At 53.4% G+C, this 22729-nt stretch overlaps 1 protein-coding gene and 1 pseudogene across 1 annotated transcript; both read left to right on the top strand.

Moving 5' to 3' along the window:
• The first annotated feature begins 3001 nt into the window (after window positions 1-3001).
• On the top strand, window positions 3002-4617 carry LOC133762966 (uncharacterized; annotated as a pseudogene).
• Window positions 4618-8984: 4367 nt separating this feature from the next.
• Window positions 8985-22729, top strand: FADS1 (fatty acid desaturase 1). The gene is made up of 12 exons (XM_062196035.1): window positions 8985-9212; window positions 10905-11015; window positions 11531-11728; window positions 12417-12518; window positions 12602-12730; window positions 17186-17246; window positions 18598-18674; window positions 19497-19594; window positions 19724-19820; window positions 20054-20133; window positions 20247-20372; window positions 20630-22729. The coding sequence occupies exons 1-12, from the start codon at window positions 9021-9023 to the stop codon at window positions 20679-20681; spliced, it is 1323 nt and encodes a 440-aa protein (XP_062052019.1). The 5' UTR covers window positions 8985-9020; the 3' UTR covers window positions 20682-22729.

Raw genomic sequence — 22729 nt, forward strand, 5'->3', positions numbered from 1 at the left:
AAAATCGAATGCAAAATGGATTAAAGACTTAAATGTAAGACTCCAAACTATGAATATACTAAAAGAAAACATAGAGGGAACACTCCATGCCATCAATCTAGGCAATGAATTTCTGATGTGACCTCAAAAACAGAGTTAATAAAAGCAAAAATAGACCAGTGGGGTTACATCAGACTAAAAAGTATCAGCACAGCAAAGGAAACAATCAACAAAGTGAAGAGACTACCTATAGAATAGGAGAAAATATTTGCAAGCTAGGTATCTGATATATTCCAAAAGATAAAAGGAACTCAAACATAACTCAATAGCAAGAAAACAAATCAATGAATTTCATAATAGGCAAAAGATTTGATTAGATATTTCTCTTTTTTTATTATTTGACAGGTAGAGTTATAGACAGTGATAGGGAGACAGAGAGAAAGGTCTTCCTTCCATTGGTTCACTCCCCAAATGGCTGATCTGAAGCCAGGGACCAGGTGTTTCTTCCTGGTCTCCCATGGTGGTGCAGGTCCCAAGCACTTGGGCCATTCTCCACTGCCCTCCCAGGCCACAGCAGAGAGCTGGATGGGAAGAGGAGCAACCGGGACTAGAACTCGGCGCCCACATGGGATGCTGGCGCCGCAGGTCGAGGATTAACCAAGTGAGCCACGGCGCCGGCCCTGATAAGATATTTCTCAAAAGACATACAAATGGCTAACAGGTATATGATAAAAATGCTCAATCAGCAGGAGAATGCAAACCAAAGTCACAATGAGATGGTACCTCACTCCAGTAACAGTATCAAAAATAACAAAGGTTGGCCAAACAGAAACCCCTACACTGTTGATAGGTATGTAAATTATGGAAAACAGTAAGGAGGTTCCTCCAAAAATTAAAAATAGAACTATCATATAATCCAGCAAGCCCACTAGTGGGTATGTATTCAAAGGAAATGAAATTAGTATGTTGAATATACAGTGGTACTCCCTTGTTTTTTTCCCAGCGCAATTCAAAATAGCCAAGATATGGCCTCAATCTAAGTGTCCACAAACAAATGGATGACGGGATAAAGAAAATATGGTGTACATATACACAATGGACTAGTATTCAGCCATAAAAAGAATGAACTCTTGTCATTTGCAACAACATGGATAAAACCAGAGGACATTATGTTAAGGAAGTTTGCTATAGACAGAGAGACAAACACCACATGATCTCACTGATCCATGGACTGAAAAAGGACTGATCTCAAAGGGTCTGACTCGGGTTAAGCAACATCTTTGGATGCCAGCATCCCACACTGGCCTGCCAGTTCCATTCCTGGCTGCTCTGCTTCTGATCTGAAGGACCCTTATGGGGGAGAGGGACAAGAAACTAGGCCTGGGCAAATATCAGGGGCTTCTTAAGAGGTTAGATGTTCCCCAGAGTCTAGCGGGCAGGACATTCTCTGGGAAGGAAAAGTCAATCCCCTTCAGAGAACCTCTAGGCACGCCCAGAGCAGAACTGCCCCTCCCCTCTGGGAAACCTCTGGGCGCACCCAGAGCAGAGCTGCCCCTCCCCTTCAGAGAGTCTCTAGGCGCGCACTTATGATGTCACTGCGACCGGCCAATCCTGTAACACCTCAGCACTCTCCCTCAGCATTCTCCGGTATGCTAATTGTCCCTCCGAACCAGCCAATCCCGTGCCACCTCTGCATTTTACACCAGCACTCTCCACCAGCATTCTTCGCCAGCATTCTCCCATATGCTAATGGTCCCTCTGAACTGACCAATCCTACGCATGCGCATTAGGAATATGCTAATTCGTTGCCTATATAACCTGTGTGAAACTGCTGCTCAGGGCTCCCCACCGCCTGAGGTGGGGGCCCGTTTGCACAAACGTTCAATAAAAACCTCGTGCTTTTTGCATCAACTGGTCTGGAGTCTGGATCTTTGGGCGTCCTCCCGAGCAAGTGGGCATCTCTGCAACTGAGAGGTCCAACATTTTGGTGGCCCGTATGGGGATTTTAGGTCGCCCTCAGACCCATTCCCTGCGAACCAGTTGGAGGTACGATTGTTTTCTGTTTGTTGTTCTTCGTCTTGAGTGTTCTGACTGGCCAGTACCTGACTCTGTGAGACCAGTGGGGGAGGCAGGCGTGCCCAGCAACCCCTGGTCCGTTCCCCGGAGGACGCTCCGGTTTGTGAGACCAGTAGGGGAAACCCTCGGTCCGTTCCCTGGAAGACGCTCCCGGGGTGGTCTGCAGGTGGGTCGGAGACCAAGTCTCCCTCCTTCCCGGGGAGGGCTGGTCAGGCAGTCGCTCCCAAAAATAGCGCAATAGCGTTCGATTTGTTGTAGGTCTGTTGCTGTGCGGTTTTGTTGGCTATTCTTTTTGCTTGGTTTGACGTGCCTGGAATGGTCTGGAGGAAGGCCAGGGACCAAGTCTCCCTCCTTCCCGGGAAAAGCCTGGCCAAGCGGCCGCTCCCATCTGAGGTAGCATTGTTGATTTGTCCTAGAGCTGGTGCCGTGCGGTTTGTCTTGTTTACTGTATGTGTCTGTGTATTGGCTGTTCTTTTTGTTTGGGCTGAAATCTTTGCACCCATGGGTCAACAAATAACCACCCCTTTAAGTCTCACTCTAGATCACTGGAAGGACGTTCAAGAACGTGCGCACCACCTCTCAGTGGAGGTTAAAAGGAAACGATGGGCAAAATTCTGTTCCTCAGAGTGGCCGGCCTTCGAGGTCGGCTGGCCAAGGAACAGCACTTTTAACCTTGATATTATTTTACAGATTAAGGCGCGAGTCTTCCAGCCAGGATCCAATGGACACCCTGATCAGGTGCCCTACATTACCACGTGGGAGGATCTTTCACGTAACCCCCCTCCCTGGATAAAACCTTTCTCCTTCCCGACGGAGCCCATATGGACCCCGTTACCCCTTCCTCAGCCATCCCTAACTCCTTTAATACCTTCCCCCTTGGGACCTTCCTCCCCGATACCCCCTCCTCCCGTCACGGTTGTGCCAACCTCCTCCCTATACCCTCTGAAGGAGATTCGAGATCCAAAACCTGACAAGCCACCGGTTCTTCCGGCTGATCAGGACCTTCTGCTCTTTGACTCTCCCCCACCCTATCTTCCCGGCCAGCCTGCTCCCCCGCAGGAACCCCCACAACAACCAGAGCGGGATGTGCAACCTTCTGCACCATCCCCTGATTCCACGAGGGCAGGGGAAGAAGTCTCAGCGCCTTCCCCGCCCTCCAGCCGCCTGCGCCTCCGTCGGGGGCAGGCAGGGGGCTCGGGAAGCGTCTGGACTTCACAGACCTTTCCTCTTCGTTCGGTGGCTGGCCAGATGCAGTACTGGCCATTTTCCGCTTCCAATCTTTACAATTGGAAAACCCATAACCCCTCTTTCTCTCAGGACCCCCAGGCTCTGACTGGGCTGATTGAGTCAATTTTATTGACTCATCAGCCCACCTGGGATGATTGTCAGCAGCTTCTGCAGACCCTCCTCACTACTGAGGAAAAGCAGCGTGTCTACCTTGAGGCACGGAAAAACGTCCCTGGAGCAGATGGCCGACCGACCCTACTGCCAAACGAAATCGAAGAGGCGTTTCCCTTAACCCGTCCTGATTGGGACTACACCACCGTTGCTGGTAGGGAGCGACTTCGTCTTTACCGCCAGATTCTCCTTGCGGGTCTCAGAGGGGCTGGAAAGCGCCCCACCAATTTGGCCAAGGTACGTGCAGTAGTGCAGGGGGCTGAGGAAACGCCGGCAGGCTTCCTAGAAAGATTAATGGAAGCCTACCGTATGTACACCCCGTTTGACCCCCTGGCAGAGGACCGGCAGGGAGATGTAATCATGTCCTTTATAGGACAGTCAGCGTCGGACATCCGCAATAAATTGCAGCGGCTAGAGGGGCTTCAGGGGTATACTATACAAGATTTAATGAAGGAGGCAGAAAAGATTTACAACAAAAGGGAGACCCGAGAGGAGAAGGAGGAAAGGATCCGCAAGGAGCAGGAGGAAAGGGAAGACAAAAGAGACAAAAGACGTAATCGAGAGCTTAGTAGAATTTTGGCCACCGTAGTGCAGGATACAGAAAGGAGTAGACCAGGACAGAATAGGGACTTGGGAGACAAGCGAAAGCCTCGGGTGGAAAGAGATCAATGTGCCTATTGTAAAGAAAGAGGACACTGGGTCAAAGACTGCCCGAAGAAACCACAGGGACCAAAGAAGAGACCAGTTCCAATCCTGTCCCTGGAAGAAGACGATTAGGTGAGTCAGGGCCAGGAGCCCCACCCCGAGCCCAGGATAACCCTTGAAGTGGGGGGCAGACCGGTAACCTTCCTGATTGACACGGGAGCCCAGCACTCGGTACTGACTTCAGAAAAAGGGCCTCTAAGCTCCAAGACTTCCTGGGTTCAGGGGGCAACTGGAGGGAAGTTATATCGCTGGACAACCAATTGAGAGGTCCAGTTGAGTACAGGACTTGTGACACACTCGTTCTTACTAGTGCCAGACTGCCCCTACCCCCTCCTGGGCAGGGACCTACTCTCGAAGGTAGGAGCCCAAATTCACTTCCATGAGAAAGGAGCTACCATCACAGACTCAGGAGGGCGGCCCCTCCAGGTATTAACACTACGCTTGGAGGACGATCACCGATTATTCGAGAGGCCCTCGTCCACCATGGCTCCCCTGGACCCCAAGTGGCTCGCAGATTTTCCTCAGGCCTGGGCAGAGACTGCGGGAATAGGGCTGGCCGTCAACCGGCCTCCCTTGATCATAGATCTGAAGCCCACGGCCATTCCCGTGTCAGTTCATCAATATCCGATGGGCAAGGAAGCTAAGGAAGGTATCCGGCCACATATCCAGAGACTGTTACACCTAGGCATTTTAAAACCTTGTCGTTCACCTTGGAACACCCCCCTACTACCAGTAAAGAAGCCCGGTACGGGTGACTACTGCCCAGTACAGGACTCGCAGGAGGTTAACAGGAGAACGGAGGATATGCATCCCACAGTGCCCAACCCCTACAATCTGCTAAGTACCTTGCCTCCGACCCACATATGGTACACTGTGTTAGATCTAAAAGATGCATTCTTTTGTTTAAGACTGAGCCCTCAGAGCCAATCCATCTTTGCTTTTGAGTGGAAAGACCCAGAGACCGGGTTTTCAGGACAACTCACCTGGACAAGGTTGCCCCAAGGATTTAAAAACTCGCCTACCTTGTTTGACGAAGCTCTGCACCTAGATTTGGCCGACTTCCGAGTCAACCATCCGGACCTGGTCCTCCTGCAGTATGTGGACGACCTCCTCCTTGCTGCCGAAACAGAGCAGGACTGCCTAAAAGTTTTTGTAGACACCTTCTCCAGATGGACTGAGGCATTCCCCACAAAATGGGAAACCGCCCGGGTGGTCGTCAAGAAGATCATAGAGGAGATCTTCCCCCGGTTCGGCTTGCCTAAGGTAATCGGGTCTGACAACGGCCCAGCGTTTGTCTCCCAGGTAAGTCAGTTGGTGGCCAAAGCATTAGGCATAAATTGGAAATTGCACTGTGCCTATAGACCCCAAAGTTCAGGACAGGTAGAAAGAATGAACAGAACAATTAAAGAGACCTTGACCAAATTAGCGTTGGAGACTGGCGTTAAAGACTGGGTCCAACTCCTCCCTATGGTGTTGTTCCGGGTCCGAAACACGCCCTCTCATTGCGGGCTGACGCCATACGAAATCCTTTATGGAGGGCCCCCACCAGTAGCAGGCTTGCTTGACCTTGCCAGTGACTCCGTTGCCGATGCCCCTAAATTACAGGCCCGGTTGAGAGCGCTCCAGATCATCCAGAACCAGGTCTGGAAACCTCTTGCAGCAGCCTACCAACCCAAGACGACAACCATCCCACATCCTTTCCAAATCGGAGACGCTGTGTATGTTCAAAGGCACCAATCTAAGACTCTAGAGCCCCGGTGGACAGGCCCCTTCACTGTGCTGTTGACAACTCCCACCGCTCTCAAGGTCGACGGAATCGCTGCTTGGGTCCACGGCTCACATGTGAAGCGAGCACCACCCCCCCAGGGCCCCGAGGATCCGGATAGACCAGCCAAATGGAAGCTCCAGCGCACTCAGAACCCACTCAAGCTAAGACTTTCAATAACTGTTTAATATTTGTGATGTTCCTGGCCTTTCCCCATTGTTTTTCCAATCCCCATGCTCCACAATTGTTAACATGGGAAGTAATTTCCTCCACAGGACGGGTGGCCTGGTCTGTTAGTGGGTTACATACCCCCGGGGCGTGGTGGCCCACCTTATACCCGGACGTATGTCAACTGGTTACTGGGTTAGATACCTGGGATATACCTGACCAGGATAATTTGACAAAAATCCCTGGAAATAGTCTTAACTACTGGGGCGTGTATGGCTCCCAGTCCCCAGTCAGTGGGACCCAACCCAGTCCAGCAAGAACAGAGTTCCCTCCCTCCAGTGAGGCAGGCTCTCCCCAGGCCACCCCTCCCGCCAGCCACCCTTTCGCCTAGCTTGGCAAGTTTAACTCCAAACACTTCAAGCCCCCGTACAACCGGACAGCGGCTGTTTAACCTGTTGACAGGGGCCTTTCTGGCCCTCAACCAGACCAATCCGGAGCTGACCGAGTCCTGCTGGCTATGCCTAGCCCCAGGTCCACCTTATTACGAGGGCCTCGCGGTCCCCAGGACCTGGAATGGCACTACAGAGGCAAATAATTGCCTCTTGCCCCTTCGGCCGCGTCTCACTCTTAGGTGTCGGGACAAGGTACTTGTGTAGGAAATCCTCCCTTGTCCCACCGACACTTGTGCAATGTCACCCACAATGTTACCATACGAGACGGCCCATGTATTCTTAACAGGTTGCTCCAGTTTATCCGCGAGAGGCTTTTCCTTGTCCAAACCCTGGTGCTGACTCAACAGTACCAGTGTCAAGCTTCAAAGACCTCCGAGGTCCAATAGATTTTAGGATTAAAATCTGTGCAAAAAGAAAAGGAGGGAATGAAGGACCCTTATGGGGGAAGAGGGACAAGAAACTAGGCCTGGGCAAATATCAGGGGCTTCTTAAGAGGTTAGATGTTCCCCAGAGTCTAGCGGGCAGGACATTCTCTGGGAAGGAAAAGTCAATCCCCTTCAGAAAACCTCTAGGCACGCCCAGAGCAGAACTGCCCCTCCCCTCCGGGAAACCTCTGGGCGCGCCCAGAGCAGAGCTGCCCCTCCCCTTCAGAGAGTCTCTAGGCGCGCACTTATGATGTCACTGCAACCGGCCAATCCTGTAACACCTCAGCACTCTCCCTCAGCACTCTCCCTCAGCATTCTCCGGTATGCTAATTGTCCCTCCGAACCAGCCAATCCCGTGCCACCTCTGCATTTTACACCAGCACTCTCCACCAGCATTCTTCGCCAGCATTCTCCCATATGCTAATGGTCCCTCTGAACTGACCAATCCTACGCATGCGCATTAGGAATATGCTAATTCGTTGCCTATATAACCTGTGTGAAACTGCTGCTCAGGGCTCCTCACCGCCTGAGGTGGGGGCCCGTTTGCACAAACGTTCAATAAAAACCTGGTGCTTTTTGCATCAACTGGTCTGGAGTCTGGATCTTTGGGCGTCCTCCCGAGCAAGTGGGCATCTCTGCAACTGAGAGGTCCAACAGATCCAGCTTCCTGCTAATGCTCCTGAGGTGGCAGAGGAAGATGGCCCAAGTACTCGGGTTCCTGCCAACCCATGTGGGAGACCAGGATGTAATTCCTGGCTTCAGGCTGGCCCAGATCTGGCTGTTGCAGATTCTGGGAGTGAATCATTTGGGAGTGAATCATCAGATGGAAAATTTCTGACTCTCCCTTTGTTACTCTGCCTTTCAAATCAATACAAAATCTTCAAATGAAAAAAACCTCCAATCTCATAGAAGTAGAAAGTAGATGGTGGTTACCAAAAACTAGGCTGGTTAGAGAGTGGTCAGAGGACATACAATCGCTTACAGGAGGAGAAAGCTCAGGAGATGGACTGGCCAGCAAGGGAGCTATAGTTAGTGACCACATATCGTGGTCGTCGAAACGGTAAAAAGAAACTGGACTTTGAGTAAGCTCGCCACGAACATCCTAATTACGTGAGGTCATGCATAGTTAGCTATATTTAACCATTCCACAACATGTACACAAGTATACTTCGCTACATGTCTGTCGTACACGATGCACTCGATTTTATCCCTCAACTTAAAAAAAAAAAAAGCGCTGGGGAACTGTTGAATTCAATTCGGCCTCACAGCTACCCTTCCAGTCAACGAACCAGAACCCGGGTAAACACGCAGACTGCAACCGGACGGAACCCGCGCTCCCGTGCCCAGTAGTGGAGTCCCGGCCAATGGCGGGGCCGCGCTCTCAGCCAATCACGGGCTGCGGACGGCGCGGCCACTTCCAAATAAGGAGAACGCCAGGAACCGCAGCCAATCAGGCCGCTTCTGCCTGTTGCCGATGCTACTTTTTTTTTCCCCCCTACAGCCCGCGGCTGCCCGCCTTGCTGAGGAGGAACGCTCTGAATCTTTAGTGGACAGGTCAAAGGAGAGCTTTGCGCAAATAAGTGCTGCTAAATCCACCCAGAGCTCCGCCCCGCTTCCACGCCCGCTCCCTGAGGGCCCTCTGCCTCGGCAGCCCGGCCGCGCCGGGAACCGTTATTCCGGCCGCGCCGCCCTCAGGCAGCCATCACCTCAGCACTCCGCCGGTCGCCGCTCAGGAAGTGGAACGAGGGCGACCCCTTTAAGGAGCCTGCGGTCGTCCAGGTCCCCCCCGCCGGCGCCCGCCCCCGAGGACCGGCGCGGGGCGGGGCCTGCGCCCCGCGCCACGCGGCGCAGCCAATAGGAGCGCGCGCTGCCCGGCCCAGCGGTCCGCTCCGCGGGTGCTGAAAACCCGGCGCGCGGGCGACGGCGCACGGGCGCGCGCCAGCGGACCCGCTCCCGGAGCCCGCGAGACCGCCGTGCGCTGCCCCGCGGGCCCCGAGCGCGCGCGCCTGACGAGCCCCTGCCGGGCCGGCGCGCGGCGTCGCCAGGCCGGCGATGGCCCCCGAGACCCCGGCCGAGGGGCCCAGCCCGCGCTACTTCACCTGGGACGAGGTGGCACTGCACTCCGGCCGCGAGAAGGAGCGGTGGCTCGTGATCGACCGGAAGGTGTACAACATCAGCGAGTTCGTCCGCCGGCACCCGGGGGGCTCCCGGGTCATCAGCCACTACGCCGGGCAGGATGCCACGGTGAGCGGCGCCGGGCGGCTGCAGCCCGAGGCTGCCTGCGCGGGCGACGGGAAGCTGGGCACCCCGGGCCGAACGCCGACAGGTCTGGGCGCCCCGGCCAGCCTGTTGCCGGGTGGTTGGGAGTCCCGTGGGCGCAGGTGGCCGGGGCAGGAGAGAGGCTCTGAAAACCAGGCCGGCGGGCGGGGATGGAGCCCCGCGACGCGCGCACGCACACAAAGGACTTGCGCCGCCGACCCGTGCGTCCCGTCCGCAGCCCCCGGGCGCCTCACGACCCGGAGCCGGGCTGAGGCGGGGGAGCGAGAACGCACGGCGCAGGCAGCAGCGGTGCCGCCGGGATCGGGGGGCGCCGTGTCAGGGAGACGCAGGCCCGGCCCGGCCCGCAGCCCCGCCTCGACGCGTACCCGGCTCCGCAGGGAGCAGGAGAGGGGCTGTAACGGCCCCCCTGCGCGGGGTGAAGCGGCGAGGGCGGGGAGGGGGCTGCAGCGGCCCGAGGGCTGGCGGGGCTGGCGCCCTGGGAGAAGCGGCGGAGGCGGCGCGATGGAGGTGGGGCGCCGGCATCTGCACACACTCAGCGGGCATCCTGCCGGCGCGGGCGGCCACTCCGCGGCAGGCCGGCGCTGAGGAGGGCTGTTCTGGCTCTTCGACCGACTGTTGTGTCCCGGGGTCGCGTCCCCCGCTCCCCGGAGCCCCGCTGCAGAGGCAGCGCCCCCCCAGCCCCGCTGCTTTGTGGACCAGCCGCTCTCAGGGCTAAGCGGGAGCGCCGGGGGCGTTCGCGTCACCGCATTTCCCTCTCCGCGGCCCCCAACCATCGCTCTAACATCCCAGAGCGCGTCGGGCCTCCGGGCTTCCCGGTGGGTCTCGGCCGAGCTTAGACGCTGTGGGACGAGGACCCGCTCCTCGATGCGAGACAGCGCGCCTAGAGGGCGAAAACAGAGCCTGCACGGCTCACCGCGGTGTCCACGCCGGAGTCCGGGCGACTGCCGCCGCCGACAGCGCAGGCGTGGGCTTGCGCTTGCGCACTCGAAGCCGGACGCTTGGGTTTCCCGCAGTGGGATTTGGGGCCAGAGATGCGGCGGCACGCGCTGCGATTGGTGGTGATGTATGGTGCCACCGGCTGTTGACTCCGCCCCGGCCCCCGCCCACCATGCTGCGTCCCGGGTTGGGGGGTGGGAGCGCTCGACCTACCAAGGGGAACCTGGTAGCAATGGATTTGTGTTTCGCTGAACCAGAATTAGCTACCCTGGGGCCGTGGGGTGGCCAGGGTACCTCTCCAGAACAGCAGCGAAGGGAAGAGGGAAAGATTGGAAAGTAACCCCTATTCGGGCATAAGGAGACCACCTCATCGCAGTTTGTGGGGAGCCGGGGCTCACAGACTGGAGAGACTTGTTGGAAATCCCACCCAGTCCTTCTGTTTCTTGTCTGTCTAAATCATGGGCAGAAGTTGTCCCCACCCCCCCCACCTCACCCCCCCACCCCCCCCCCCGGGAAAGGCCAGCCCAGGCTGTCTTTCTGGGCCATCACAGCGACATTCTTAAGGAATACAGATGCTGGGTGAGCTCCAGTTGTGGACACCCCCAGGGCATCTGGGGGGAGGGAGGTGGTCTGTGCTTCAACTTCGCTTCACCCTTCTTTCTGGCCAGCAGGAGTGCAGGGAACCGGGGCTAGCCCTCACCTGTCTTCTCTTGCTTGCAGGATCCCTTTGTGGCATTCCACATCGACAAGGGCCTTGTGAGGAAATACATGAACTCTCTCCTCATTGGAGAACTTTCTCCGGAGCAGCCCAGCTTTGAGCCCACCAAGAACGTGAGACCCTCTTTGCTGTTTGGAGACTTGGCTGTTGAAGGGGAGGGGCCAGTAAGCAAACCTAGATGGGGTAGCGAGGGACAGGGACCAGTCAGTAGCTCTCTGGAGTCTCAAGATCCTGCCTTCTCTTACACATGGGGTTCAGGCCCAGGGGAACAGGAACCCTAGCACACCTCAAGGTGGTCATCACCATTACCACCATCATCACCATCAATATGAGACTTAGTATATGCCAAGATTGAATTCATACACGAGGGCAGGCAAGAGGCCAGGGATCACATGGGTAGTCAGTGGCAGAATGGGGACCGGAATCAAGTCTGCTTAACTATAAGGATCCCAGGGCACCTCCTCTGGTCATCCTTATTTATTGATGTGGCATCTCGGGCTAGGACTGTGGACTTCTCACAGCTGCCTCAGTGGGAAGTCCATGAGCCTGAGAGAGCCGTTGTCTCCAGCAGTGCTGGGCTGCAGCTGGGAAGAGTAACAGCTCCTCCTTCTTCCCCATTCTTCCCCAGAAAGAGCTGACTGATGAGTTCCGGGAGCTGCGGGCCACAGTGGAACGGATGGGGCTCATGAAGACCAACCATATCTTCTTCCTGCTGTACCTGCTGCACATCCTGCTGCTGGATGTTGCTGCCTGGCTCACTCTTTGGGTCTTTGGGACATCCTTAGTGCCCTTCCTCCTCTCTGCAGTGCTGCTCAGTGTAGTTCAGGTGAGAGCCTGTAGCTTGTCAACACACAGCAATGCTCAGCGTCAATGGAGAACGCTGTCTGTGCCCTTCAGAAGGCTAAGAAACCTTGTCCTCTGACCAGGGCAGATCTGAAGATACTAGGGACAGTTGCTTCAGAAAAAGAAAATACATTCCACGGTTTGTGGCTTTTATCTGCTCTTCCGCCACGTGGACCGCTTTGTTTCTCTCACTGCCTTTAGCTGTTTCTTCCGGGATTCCATTCCTGTGGAATTTGTTCTCTAACTTCAAGTTCAGGTCCCACGATAGCCCAGGCGTGCTGAAAACTAAGATCCTGCTTTCTCAGCAAAGCTTGGTTCCCGTACTGCCACCGACATGGCCCAATGTGCTGATAACGTTTGGGAACTAATAGTTGGGTGTCAGAAGCCATTTGGCAAGCCTGCTCGCCACTGAGTCCGTTCCATAGTGTGGATGTCAGCCCGTCATAAGTCCTGGAACTTCAGAGCTGGGCAAAGTGAAGAACACCAGAAGACGTCGTGATTTGTCTCAGTCAGGGGCAGAGCCAGACTCAGGAGCTGGGTTTCCTGATTTTCTTTCTTGATTTGCCTGGTAGGGGTGGTGCGGCTATCTCAGCCCTGAGTGGAAGAAGGAAGAGAGGTTGGAGGGGATGCTGGGCTGGTGAGCTGCTCTTAGCATGAACCTTTCCCCCCAGGCCCAGGCTGGTTGGCTGCAGCATGACTTTGGGCACCTGTCCGTCTTTAGCACTTCCACGTGGAACCACTTGCTGCATCATTTTGTGATTGGGCACCTGAAGGTTCGTGAGACGGGGAGGGGCCACCTGGAACTGGGAAGTGAGAGACAGTAGGTTTTTGTACCCATATCTCTGATTTTCTACAGGGGGCCCCTGCCAGTTGGTGGAACCACATGCACTTCCAGCACCACGCCAAGCCCAACTGCTTTCGCAAAGACCCAGATATCAACATGCATCCCTTCTTCTTTGCCTTGGGGAAGATCCTCTCAGTGGAGGTGAGCAAAGGTATCATTGGAAATGGCTCAGGGAATGAAAAGGAGGCAGCACAGAGGGCTGTGTGACAAATGATCACAATGTCAGTATAATAAGACATCAGAGGATGACGGGCTGGCTGGGTCCCTTGCTGTTTGGAAATTCTAGGTGGCAACAGATTATTGAAAGCAGGACTGCCTAGAACAGAATCCCTTGTCTTCCTAGAGTGACTTCTAGCACAGATTAGTTATTGCACGTAGTACATATGCTGCGAAGGACCCAGAGATGAACTGTGCAAGGCCCTGCTCATGCTTATTGAGAATGAGTGGTACTTTTTGACACTCCTGCCCCAGGCAGTCACTCCCCTTGCACTTTGTATTTCCGTTTTTTATACTTGGAGATCCTGTTTTGTCACAGTCTCCCCATCCAGGGCTGGACTGTCTGGCTGTTCTTTGATGCTCCAGTGCCTAGAACATTCATTCACTGAGTAGTCAGTCTCCATAACCATCAGTTCTGCATCTGTGGATTCAACCATCTACAGCGCAGAAATATTAGGAAGAAAAAAATTGCATCTGTACCGAACAGGCTCTTTTCCCTGAGCAGTGCAATAAAACAACCATTTCCATAGCACTTATGTTCTAATAAGCATTGTAAGTCATCTAGAGGTGATGTAAAGTATATGGGGGGAAAGGGACTTCAGCAACTACAGATTTTTGTATTCTCAAGGTGGGGGTCCTGGAACCAATCCTCCACAGATACTGAGAAACAACTACTTCTTCCCACCATCTGATCACAGATTGATCTCCAGGGCCATCAGAATTGGGTGTGAAATGTCATCTGAGGTTGTGAGCAGAAATCATAAGCTGTAGGAAGAGATCTAGTGAACTTTTAGTAAGTCTAAGGCAGTAGAAGGTTCTCAGTGGCCAACAGAGTACTTTGAAAAGTTGGTTTAAAACCCTTTTGTCCCCAGCTCCAGGCTGCAGTCAGTTCTACCAGCTCCTCCACCCCCACTTTATGACATTTCAGCCTGCCAGGAATTAAACTGTTGTTGAACAAGTTTCAGTTCCAGGCACGAGTTCAAGGTAGCCTGGCTCTCCTCTTCCCTCCCCTCCAGCCATGAGGACTCAGGGAGGGCCTTGGCAGCACTGGCTGTCCTAGCACGAGGAGCTCACAGCTTGAGGCTTATGCCCCATCTGTCCATACAGGTCTCGTTTTCCTACCTCCTAAGCATGTGCTGCTCTGGTGTGTGCACATCCAATGTTGTGTTATGGTCAACAGTATGCTGACCATGAGCCAGTCTTGACCTCATTTGGTTCCAATGGCTGCTTCTAGGGCAGCGTGGGCACAGCACTGGGCTCTTGGTAGCACTTCTGTTGTCACTAGAGTCTTTTTAAAAGGTCAAGGTAGGGAGGTGGGGAAGCGAAGTGGAAGGAAACTGTCTCACACTACTGCCCTCATTGCTTCTTGATTTAGGGTTTTCGGGAAACTCCTGTCTACAGACGTCAAAAGTAGAGACTGATCTAGGACCTAAAATAGCCTTTTGTTCCTTCTCGCCCCATCCCCCCAGCCATGAGGCTGAGCATAGGCTGCCTATTAGAGAATGCCTGCAGGCTGCTTAGGCCTTGGTTCATTTCCTCTGGGTGCAGATTATTTGACATTGATGCTTAGGCTGACACAGTGGCATCCACCCAGAGCCTCCCAACTCTCGGACAAGAAGGACTTCGCCCTAATTAGAACCCTTCTGACCTCCAAGGATCTAAACAAATGGGGCAAATTCAATGAGGTCATAGTGGCTTTTGGTTGCCATTCAAGGAGGCAGCAACGGATAGAGCACTTTCCCTTCACAGTTCCAAGATGGGAGGCCAGGGGTCTGTCCCACCCACCACACCAAAAAAGAAGGGTGCTCTTCTTCCAGGGTTCCCTTTCCATTAGTCTTGCCTAGGGTGGTATGACTCTCACCACTGCAAGCCTTATTCACACTGCCTTCTAAACAGATCTCAGGTCTGTCAGCTTCTCCAGTCCCCACTGGGTCTGAATTAGCTTTGACATCTTCACTGGTCTCCCTAAGACTGTACCTGCAGCCTGCAGTTCATTCTCCTTCATTTTCCACATCTCCAGCCAGAGGGAGCCTTTTAAAGCACAAAGCATAGAAAACCTTCCAGTGACTTCTCATTGCCATTGAACTAAAGCCAGACTCCTTAGTGAGGCCTCACTGGGACTTCCTAAGATCATATATTATCTGGCCCCTGTCTGGTTTCTGGTCTTGAACATCACAAGAGCCTTGGTACTAGCCATCCTTTTGACTTTGAATGTTCCCCTGAATCTTTGCATTGCTGATCCTTCTCATCATTCAGGTCTAAGTTCAGATGTCAGCATCTAAGGGAAGCTAGACTGCTCCACTTCACCAAAACATTCTCACTTGCTGTAATGTTTTCCTTTTTTTTTTTTTTTTTTTCTATTTGACAGATAAAGCTAGACAGTGAGAGAGAGAGACAGAGAGAAAGGTCTTCCTTCCGTTGGTTCACTCCTCAAATGGCCACCACAGCCAGTGCTGCGCCAATCCGAAGCCAGGAGCCAGGTATTTCCTCCTGGTCTCCCATGCGGGTGCAGGGGCCCAAGCACCTGAGCCATCCTCCACGGCCCTCCCAGGCCACAGCAGAGAGCTGGACTGGAAGAGGAGCAGCCGGGACTAGAACCTGGCACCCATATGTGATGCTGGCGCCGCAGGGGGAGGATTAACCAAGTGAGCCACGGCGCCGGCCCATGTTTTCCTGTTTTTAATCTAAATTACCTTGACCTCTATGTAGACTTACTACCAACTTCATCTTCTCAGGTTATAAGCTCTTTGTGGGCAGAACTTTGAATTGTTCACCTCTGAATCTTCGGTACTCAGAATAGGGCCTGGCACACAGTAGGTTTTCCAGTAGTTGTTGAATGAACTCATGAATGTAGAAGGAATGCTTCCTTGAGATTGGCTCTCAATAAATGTCCTGGGACCTGCATTGTGACACAGCAGGTTAAGCTTCTGCTTGGGGCACCCACATGCCTTCTCAGAGTGCCATTAGAGTCCTGGCTGCCTGTATGTCGAATCCAGCTTCCTGCTGATGTACCAGTGGTTGATGGCCCAAGTACTTGGCTCCCTGCCACCAACATGGGAGAGACCTGGATGGAGTTCCTGGCTCCTGGCTTCGGCCTGGCCCAATCCCTAGCTGCTGGGATGTTTAGAGAACAAACCAGCAGATGGAAAACCAACCTTTCTCTCTCCTTCCCTTCTTCCCTCCCCTTAGTTCTCCCTGTTTCTTCCCTCTCCCTGTCACCCTGCCTTTCAAATAAACAGATCTCCTTTTTTAGAAACCAGTCATGTGAACACAGCAGGTGGGTGCTGAGAGGATGCGCTAGCATTCTGCTGTGGGTTCTGTGCTCCTCCTCAGCCCTGGGGATGCAGGAGGAGGCATGGAGTGAGATAGCAGAGCTTCAGTGTCAGGTTGCTGTGAGCCACGCTGGGGTTCTATGCTGGCCGGCTGACCTGGAAGTTCCAGCTTCTCTCTTCAGCAGCTACACTTACAACCACCAACCACTGGGGAGAACTTTGCCAGAACCTTCAGATCGCGAAGTTGTTCTTGGCACCCTTTGCACAAACATGCTAAGCACAGCATAGCTGGCAAGGAATTTTTATTTTAAAGATTTATATATCTATTTATTTATTTGGGAGGCAGAGTTACGGACAGAGGGAGAGAGAGAGGTCTTCCATCTGCTGGTTCACTGCCCAAATGGTCACAACAGCTGGAGCTGGGCTGATCCAAAGCCAGAAACCAGGAGCTTCTTTTGGGTCTCCCACATGGGTGCAGGGGCCCAATCACTTGGGCCATCTTCTGCTGCTTTCCCAGGCCATAGCAGAGAGCTGCATCGAAAGAAAAGCAGCTGGGACTTGAACTGGCCCATGTTGGGTGCCAGTGATGCAGGCGGAGGCCTAGCACACTGTGCCACAGCGCCAACCCTGGGATTTTTGTAAAGTTCATGTTGAAGTCAGGAGACCAGAAGATTTTGGAGGCTGGGGCAGTTAGAGGCTGGACATAGAGGGAGTAGTTTCCTGTCTAGGGCTGAAAATAGTTTTCCGTGGAGACTCTGAAAGGTACCACATGGGAGGAAGGAAGAAGGCAGTGGGGCTTGGGCCTGGAATTGGTATGACAGAGGTATTGGAGGGACACAGGAGTCTTGAGGACTTGGAGACTCTGTGTTGTGCACAGCCTCTTCTGGACATGGACCATTGAGCTACAGGCCTTGGCAGATTCCACAGATGGCAGCCCATGGCTTCGTGTTCCATGTGCTGGAAGTAAGGCTGGGCCTGCTAGGAGCTTCCAGTAGCACTTCTAAGTTTATAGTTCCTGCAGTAGGTCTAAACTTCTGAGCAGGGAGAAGCCAAGGTCATAAGGGGGAAGAGGCAGCTATTAATGCTGACTTGCTTGCTCTTTTCACAGCTTGGGAAACAGAAGAAAAAGTACATGCCATACAACCATCAGCACAAGTACTTCTTCCTCAGTGAGTATCTAGAACCAACCCAGGAGTTGCTGCACGAGGGGGTGCTGAAGGGGTGTGAGGCGGAAGCAGCTCTTCCAAGGGACTGTGGTATTCTCAGGCAAAGTGCAGAGAAAGGACTCTGCCCCCAGACTTGGTTCCTCACTGTATGGGCACAGTTTGCCATTGCTACTGAGCAGAGCCGACCATTAGGCTAGTGTTGAATTAAAAGGCCTTGAGATTGTGGCAGACCAGCTCCCTCAACCCCAATGTCAGTGCCTTTTAATTGGCTCAGAATCTGCGTGGTCAGGTGGGGCTTTCCTAATTAAGCTTTCGTCTTCAGCTTCGGAGACCTGGGTCAGAGTGACCTGGCAGGCCCAGTTCAGCCCCCTGGGAGAACAAGAGTACAAACAGCTGTGGGAGGGAGGCCTGGGGAAGCGGTGAAGGAGCTGTTGGAGCCAGATGTCCCTTGGTTGTCTTACACACTTTCTGAAGACTGCTTTAAAAGTCTTCCCCCTAATGCTTAAATGTTGAGCTTTAAACTCCGTAAAACTTCAAATCGCTAAAGGCAGGGAGGGAGGAAGTCCTTTGATCCACTTTGGTTTGGAGTTTATCATAACTGCCTCTTCCCAACTACCCCTTCTAAAGAAAGGTGGACAGGACGGGAGGGCGGAGCAGACTCCTGAAGAAGGAATTTTAGTCCTGGGCATTGAGATAGAGGAGCCATGGCAGGCTCTGCAGGAGGTCACAGGTAACCGCTAGGTACTGCAGAGAAAGGATGAGAGAAGGAAATGGAATCCACTTCTTCAGTTCATAGTTTTCTTTGAAAAGTCCTTCTGTTCCTTCTTAGAGCCAACCTCTAGGGCTTGAGGTTGGGTAGCACGGGCCACACCTTCCCCCACCCCAAGGCCAAGGAGGTGGGCTCAGCCTGTGAAGGGTCCCTAGGATCCTGCTGAACACACACACCTTCCTGCCCCTGTTACTTCACCTGCATGGTGGAGCAGCCAGGAACACAGATGACAGGAGGGTAGGCTGGGGGCCAAGAGGAAGGCCTGGGGCAGGCCACAGCATGGCCAGTGCAACACCCGGAAGTGCCCTCTTAAAGGCACGGGAGCAGAGCACATTCCCCAGCTGCCCTCTTCCCTGGAGAAGAATGTCACACCCACCCCTCGCCCTCCCTGGCATCCCCAGGCTTACACCCACGCCCACCTTCACTGCCTGCTGGTTTCAGTGGCTTGCAGGGTGCTGAGGCAGTTGGAGGGGCCACAGGAGGGGATGGCAGAGGAGGTACCCCCTACCAGAAGCCATCTCCCCACCACTCACCCACCCTTTCATGAGCCACTGCTCATGCCTCCTGTCTCTGTTTCTCTCCCAGTTGGGCCCCCAGCCTTGCTGCCTCTCTACTTCCAGTGGTATATTTTCTATTTTGTTTTCCAGCGGAAGAAGTGGGTGGTGAGTACCCATGGCCCCAGAGTTACATATCCAGTTGTCTGGGGAGGGGAACGGATCTCCCAAGGGAAGCTGAGACTAGCTCCAGGCCTAATTTAGAGCAGAGCAATGGAACCAGGTGTAGATCCTTATCTCTGGGTAGGGCGGAGTGACAGGGCTCAGCAGGCAACCTGGCCCTTAGTCCCTGGTTGCCTACAGCCAGTGTTTCCTGAGGCTCTTGTGCTGGGCATGAAGCCAGGGAAGAGGGGAGATGAACCCACTCTCAGCAAACTTGATGAAGCTGACTGTGGTTGATACCTTAAGAGGTATGGGCAACAGGTTGTGGGGATCCCAAAGGGGGTCTGTGGCTGCCTTTTTGAAATTGCTTTTCTAGCTGAGCTTGGAGGACAGGCAAAGGTTGGGGAGGGGGAGGATGAATTGAGCGGAGAGGCTGGGAAGTAAGGGGTAAGTTGGGCCACCAGACATATTGTGTGTCAGGGCAAGAGTATGGTGCTTGGTTCAATGTATGAAGAGGGTTTAGAGATTTGGTCGGGCTGAGCCGTTGTCCTGAACGTGATGTGGCAGCAAGCAGGGTTTAGATGGGTTGGGGAGGAGCTGGAGGCAGGGAGGTCCCGAATGGGTCTTGTTCCTTATGAAGGTGAGAGGCCACGAGGGCCAGGGGTAGTAGAAAGGGACAGGGGCACTAGGTATCACAGGGTGGGGCAGCTGAGGGAAGCTGAGTGTTGCAGTCAGGTACTTTCAAGACTGTGCCAGGTGCAGAAACAGGCGCAGTGAAAGGTAAGAGCTGCTTTGTGGCAGTCGTGCCCTCCGCCTTTCCCGCTGCAGGACTTGGCCTGGATGGTCACCTTCTATGTCCGCATCTTCCTCACATATGTGCCGCTGTTGGGGCTGAAAGGCTTCCTGGGCCTTTTCCTCATTGTCAGGTAGAATTCGGTGGGGGTGTGGGCCTGGGGGCAACAGCAGGGGTTTGGGAGTTGGTGTGGAGGGTAGATGGGGAATGAGAGCCCTGGGCTCTGCCTGTACTCTTTTGGTGTGTGTACTTTGGACAACAGGTTCCTGGAGAGCAACTGGTTTGTGTGGGTGACACAGATGAACCACATCCCCATGCACATTGATCATGACCAGAACAAGGACTGGGTTTCCACCCAGGTAAGGCACGGTTGCTTGGAAGATCCCAGCATAACACAACTAATGAAAAATATGGAAGAGGTAGTGATATATATTTTTTAAAAAAGCCCCCAAACAGCATTGCCTCATCAGCTTGAGGCTTATCTCCTGCCACCACGTGAAGGGAATGACTAGGGATAACCCCACACCCCATCAGCAGTTGTACTTGGAGGAGGCTGGGCTGGCCCAGGGACATGCTCTTCTCTGACCTCCAGCTCCAGGCAACGTGCAACGTCCACAAGTCTGCCTTCAATGACTGGTTCAGTGGGCACCTCAACTTCCAGATCGAGCACCAGTGAGTAGGATGGCCTGGGAAGCCAGATCCCAGGGGGTGCGGGGTGTCTAAGTGAGGTGGGCGAGGAGCAGGCGAAACAGCAGGAGCCACTGACTTTCCTCTTCTCTCTCAAGTCTCTTCCCCACGATGCCCCGGCACAACTACCACAAAGTGGCGCCCCTGGTGCAGTCCTTGTGTGCCAAGCATGGCATAGAGTACCAGTCCAAGCCCCTGCTCTCAGCCTTTGCCGACATTGTCCAGTGAGTATCTTGGCCCAAGAAGGGCACTGTAAGTGGGGGAAAGGGCAGGGCGATGAGAAAGGTGACAAGCGTATGTGGGAAACATAAAGGTTTCCCAGTCTGGAGTGGAGGTGACTATGGCCCAAGCTACCTTTTCCAGAAGTAGTGGGGGAGGAAAGCCACTATAAAAGGACAAAGGCCTTAAAGCCCAGGGCTATAGCGCCGTCACTTCTGCACCTGCTGCCTCCCTCACCGTCTGCCGCTCTTCTGTCCTGCAGCTCTCTGAAGGAGTCGGGGCAGCTCTGGCTGGATGCCTATCTTCACCAATAAACACCAGCTCCCCCTCCCGTCGGGAAGAAAAGAGGACCCTGGAGCCAATGCCAGGGAGCTTAAGGGACAATGCCACTAACAGTTCTCATATTCAGAGGGGGGTGGGTTTGGGGACAGAAAGGCTCATACTCTTCCCCTTCATCTTCTAGGTGTAAAGGCCCAAGCAGGGGTCAGGGGAGACATGAGCCCCCAGGAGGAAGAAAGGTGCTGTTGGGGCAGGGGTACAAGTTTTGTTTCCTTTTTCTAGCTTGACAGATGCAGGATGCTTGGTGAGCAAAAGGTAACCAGGAGGTCATTAAAAAGGGGAGAGACTTAACACTAAAATTCCACTCAGATTAAGGGGAACTCACCTTACTGGCCCACTTCTGAGCAGCCTTTCCAGGCTCCAGGCGGTGCCTGGGATTGCAGCCCCAGGGGTATGACCTGTGTCTGTCCCAGGCTGCTGGGAAAAGCCTTGTCTGTTTCCCAAGTGGCCCGGAAGGTCTCCAGCACCAGATTGTGGTCTCATGTTCCCCTGAAGGGAATATCAGGCCCTACCTCCTGCCAAAACACACAGGAGAGGGCTGCTGGCCACTAGAAATCTCTTCATCTGCCTCAAGGAAGAGGACCCCAGGACTGCAAGTCCACTTTGCCCCACAAGTAAGCAAATGGGGCGACTTAGTCTTTCCTCCTCCCTGGAAGCAAATGGCACTCCCAGTGGTTCCCTTTTGCCTCCCAACCTGTAATCTGAAGTTTAAGAAAGCAGTGATTAGCACAAGTGACCGAATTGGGAGATAGGGGTTACCAGCCAAGAGGAAGGACACGAGTTCCAGGAAGAAAGTCTAAGGGCTATGAGCAGGAACTCTAATCTAGACAGCACTGCCTTGGAGCAACAGCAGTGGCTTGGAGAGGATTGCTTCATAGCTCTAAATCCCAGATAGGAAGATTAAAGTTTGTCGTCGTTGCTGTAGTTAGGCTTCTTACTCTGTCCAGTCTTGTTTGGGTATCTTACACTCCTGGAGACCAGATAGGAATTTAGGATAAATTCTTCAAATGCATATCAGTCTAACAGGGAAACAATTTTCTAACCTCATGGTTCTGAAGAGTTTCCTGCATCTCTTCAGAGAGCAAACATAGGAATATGGCCTGGGGATCCTTGTCTGAAGTCCTAGGGCCTAGCATTACCACTCACTGTCTCTCTTCCCTCCCCACACCTAGCCTTCTGGTCCAGGTGAGGGGATGATTTACTCTAAGCATGTCAGCCATTTTGGATATTGGGAGAAGAGAACATTGACTAAAAGGAAAAGCGCTTAGTTTTAGGAGGGAATGGCAGGTCCAGATGAGGGTCCTAAGATAATGCTGGGCTAGGGTTCAACGTGCCAGCAAAGGCTGTTAGGAATGCTTAGAGGTCTGTCAGGGCTGGAAAGAGAACAGTTGGGGGAGAACAGGTTGCAGAGTTCAGATCTTTCCCTTTAGGACAGGTTGTGCCCGGCTGGAGAACCTGGTTTAACAAGGCCTGAGTATAAAAATGAGAAGCAGAATTGAAGAGTTCTGCGTTAGCTTCCTCACTCCAGAACAGGTGCTGATCCCACCCCATTCCTGTTCCCTGCCACTAGGTATAGATGTGGCATCACCAGCTTGCCAAGCCAGCTGGCTTTGGGCCCAGGCTACCCAATCTGAGCAAACACCAGTGAGGCTCTATTGTGCCAAGCCCACGTCCTCAAAGTACCTGAACCACTGTGGCCTTCTCCCCTCAGCCTATACCTGTGTGGTCTCCAACAGGGCCACAGCTGGACACATCAGAGTGTTAGAATGGTAAGATCTTTATCACTTCTGCTGACAGAGGAGAAAATAAGCTTAGAAGAAAAACCACCTCTGACACATAGATCGTGGTACCTCGTTCAGTGTTTTTTAAAACTCCAACATGTTTATTTTGTTACTCATCTTTCTACTACCTGGCCAAGGTATCTTCTTTAATCAGGCCTGTTTCCAGTATCCCTTTGGTGTGCCAGTTTTGTTACCAATTCCCAATAAAGTAAAGCTGTACAATAAAGTTAATTTTGACCAAA

Source organism: Lepus europaeus, chromosome 7, assembly GCF_033115175.1.
Source record: "Lepus europaeus isolate LE1 chromosome 7, mLepTim1.pri, whole genome shotgun sequence".
Lineage (NCBI taxonomy): Eukaryota > Metazoa > Chordata > Mammalia > Lagomorpha > Leporidae > Lepus > Lepus europaeus.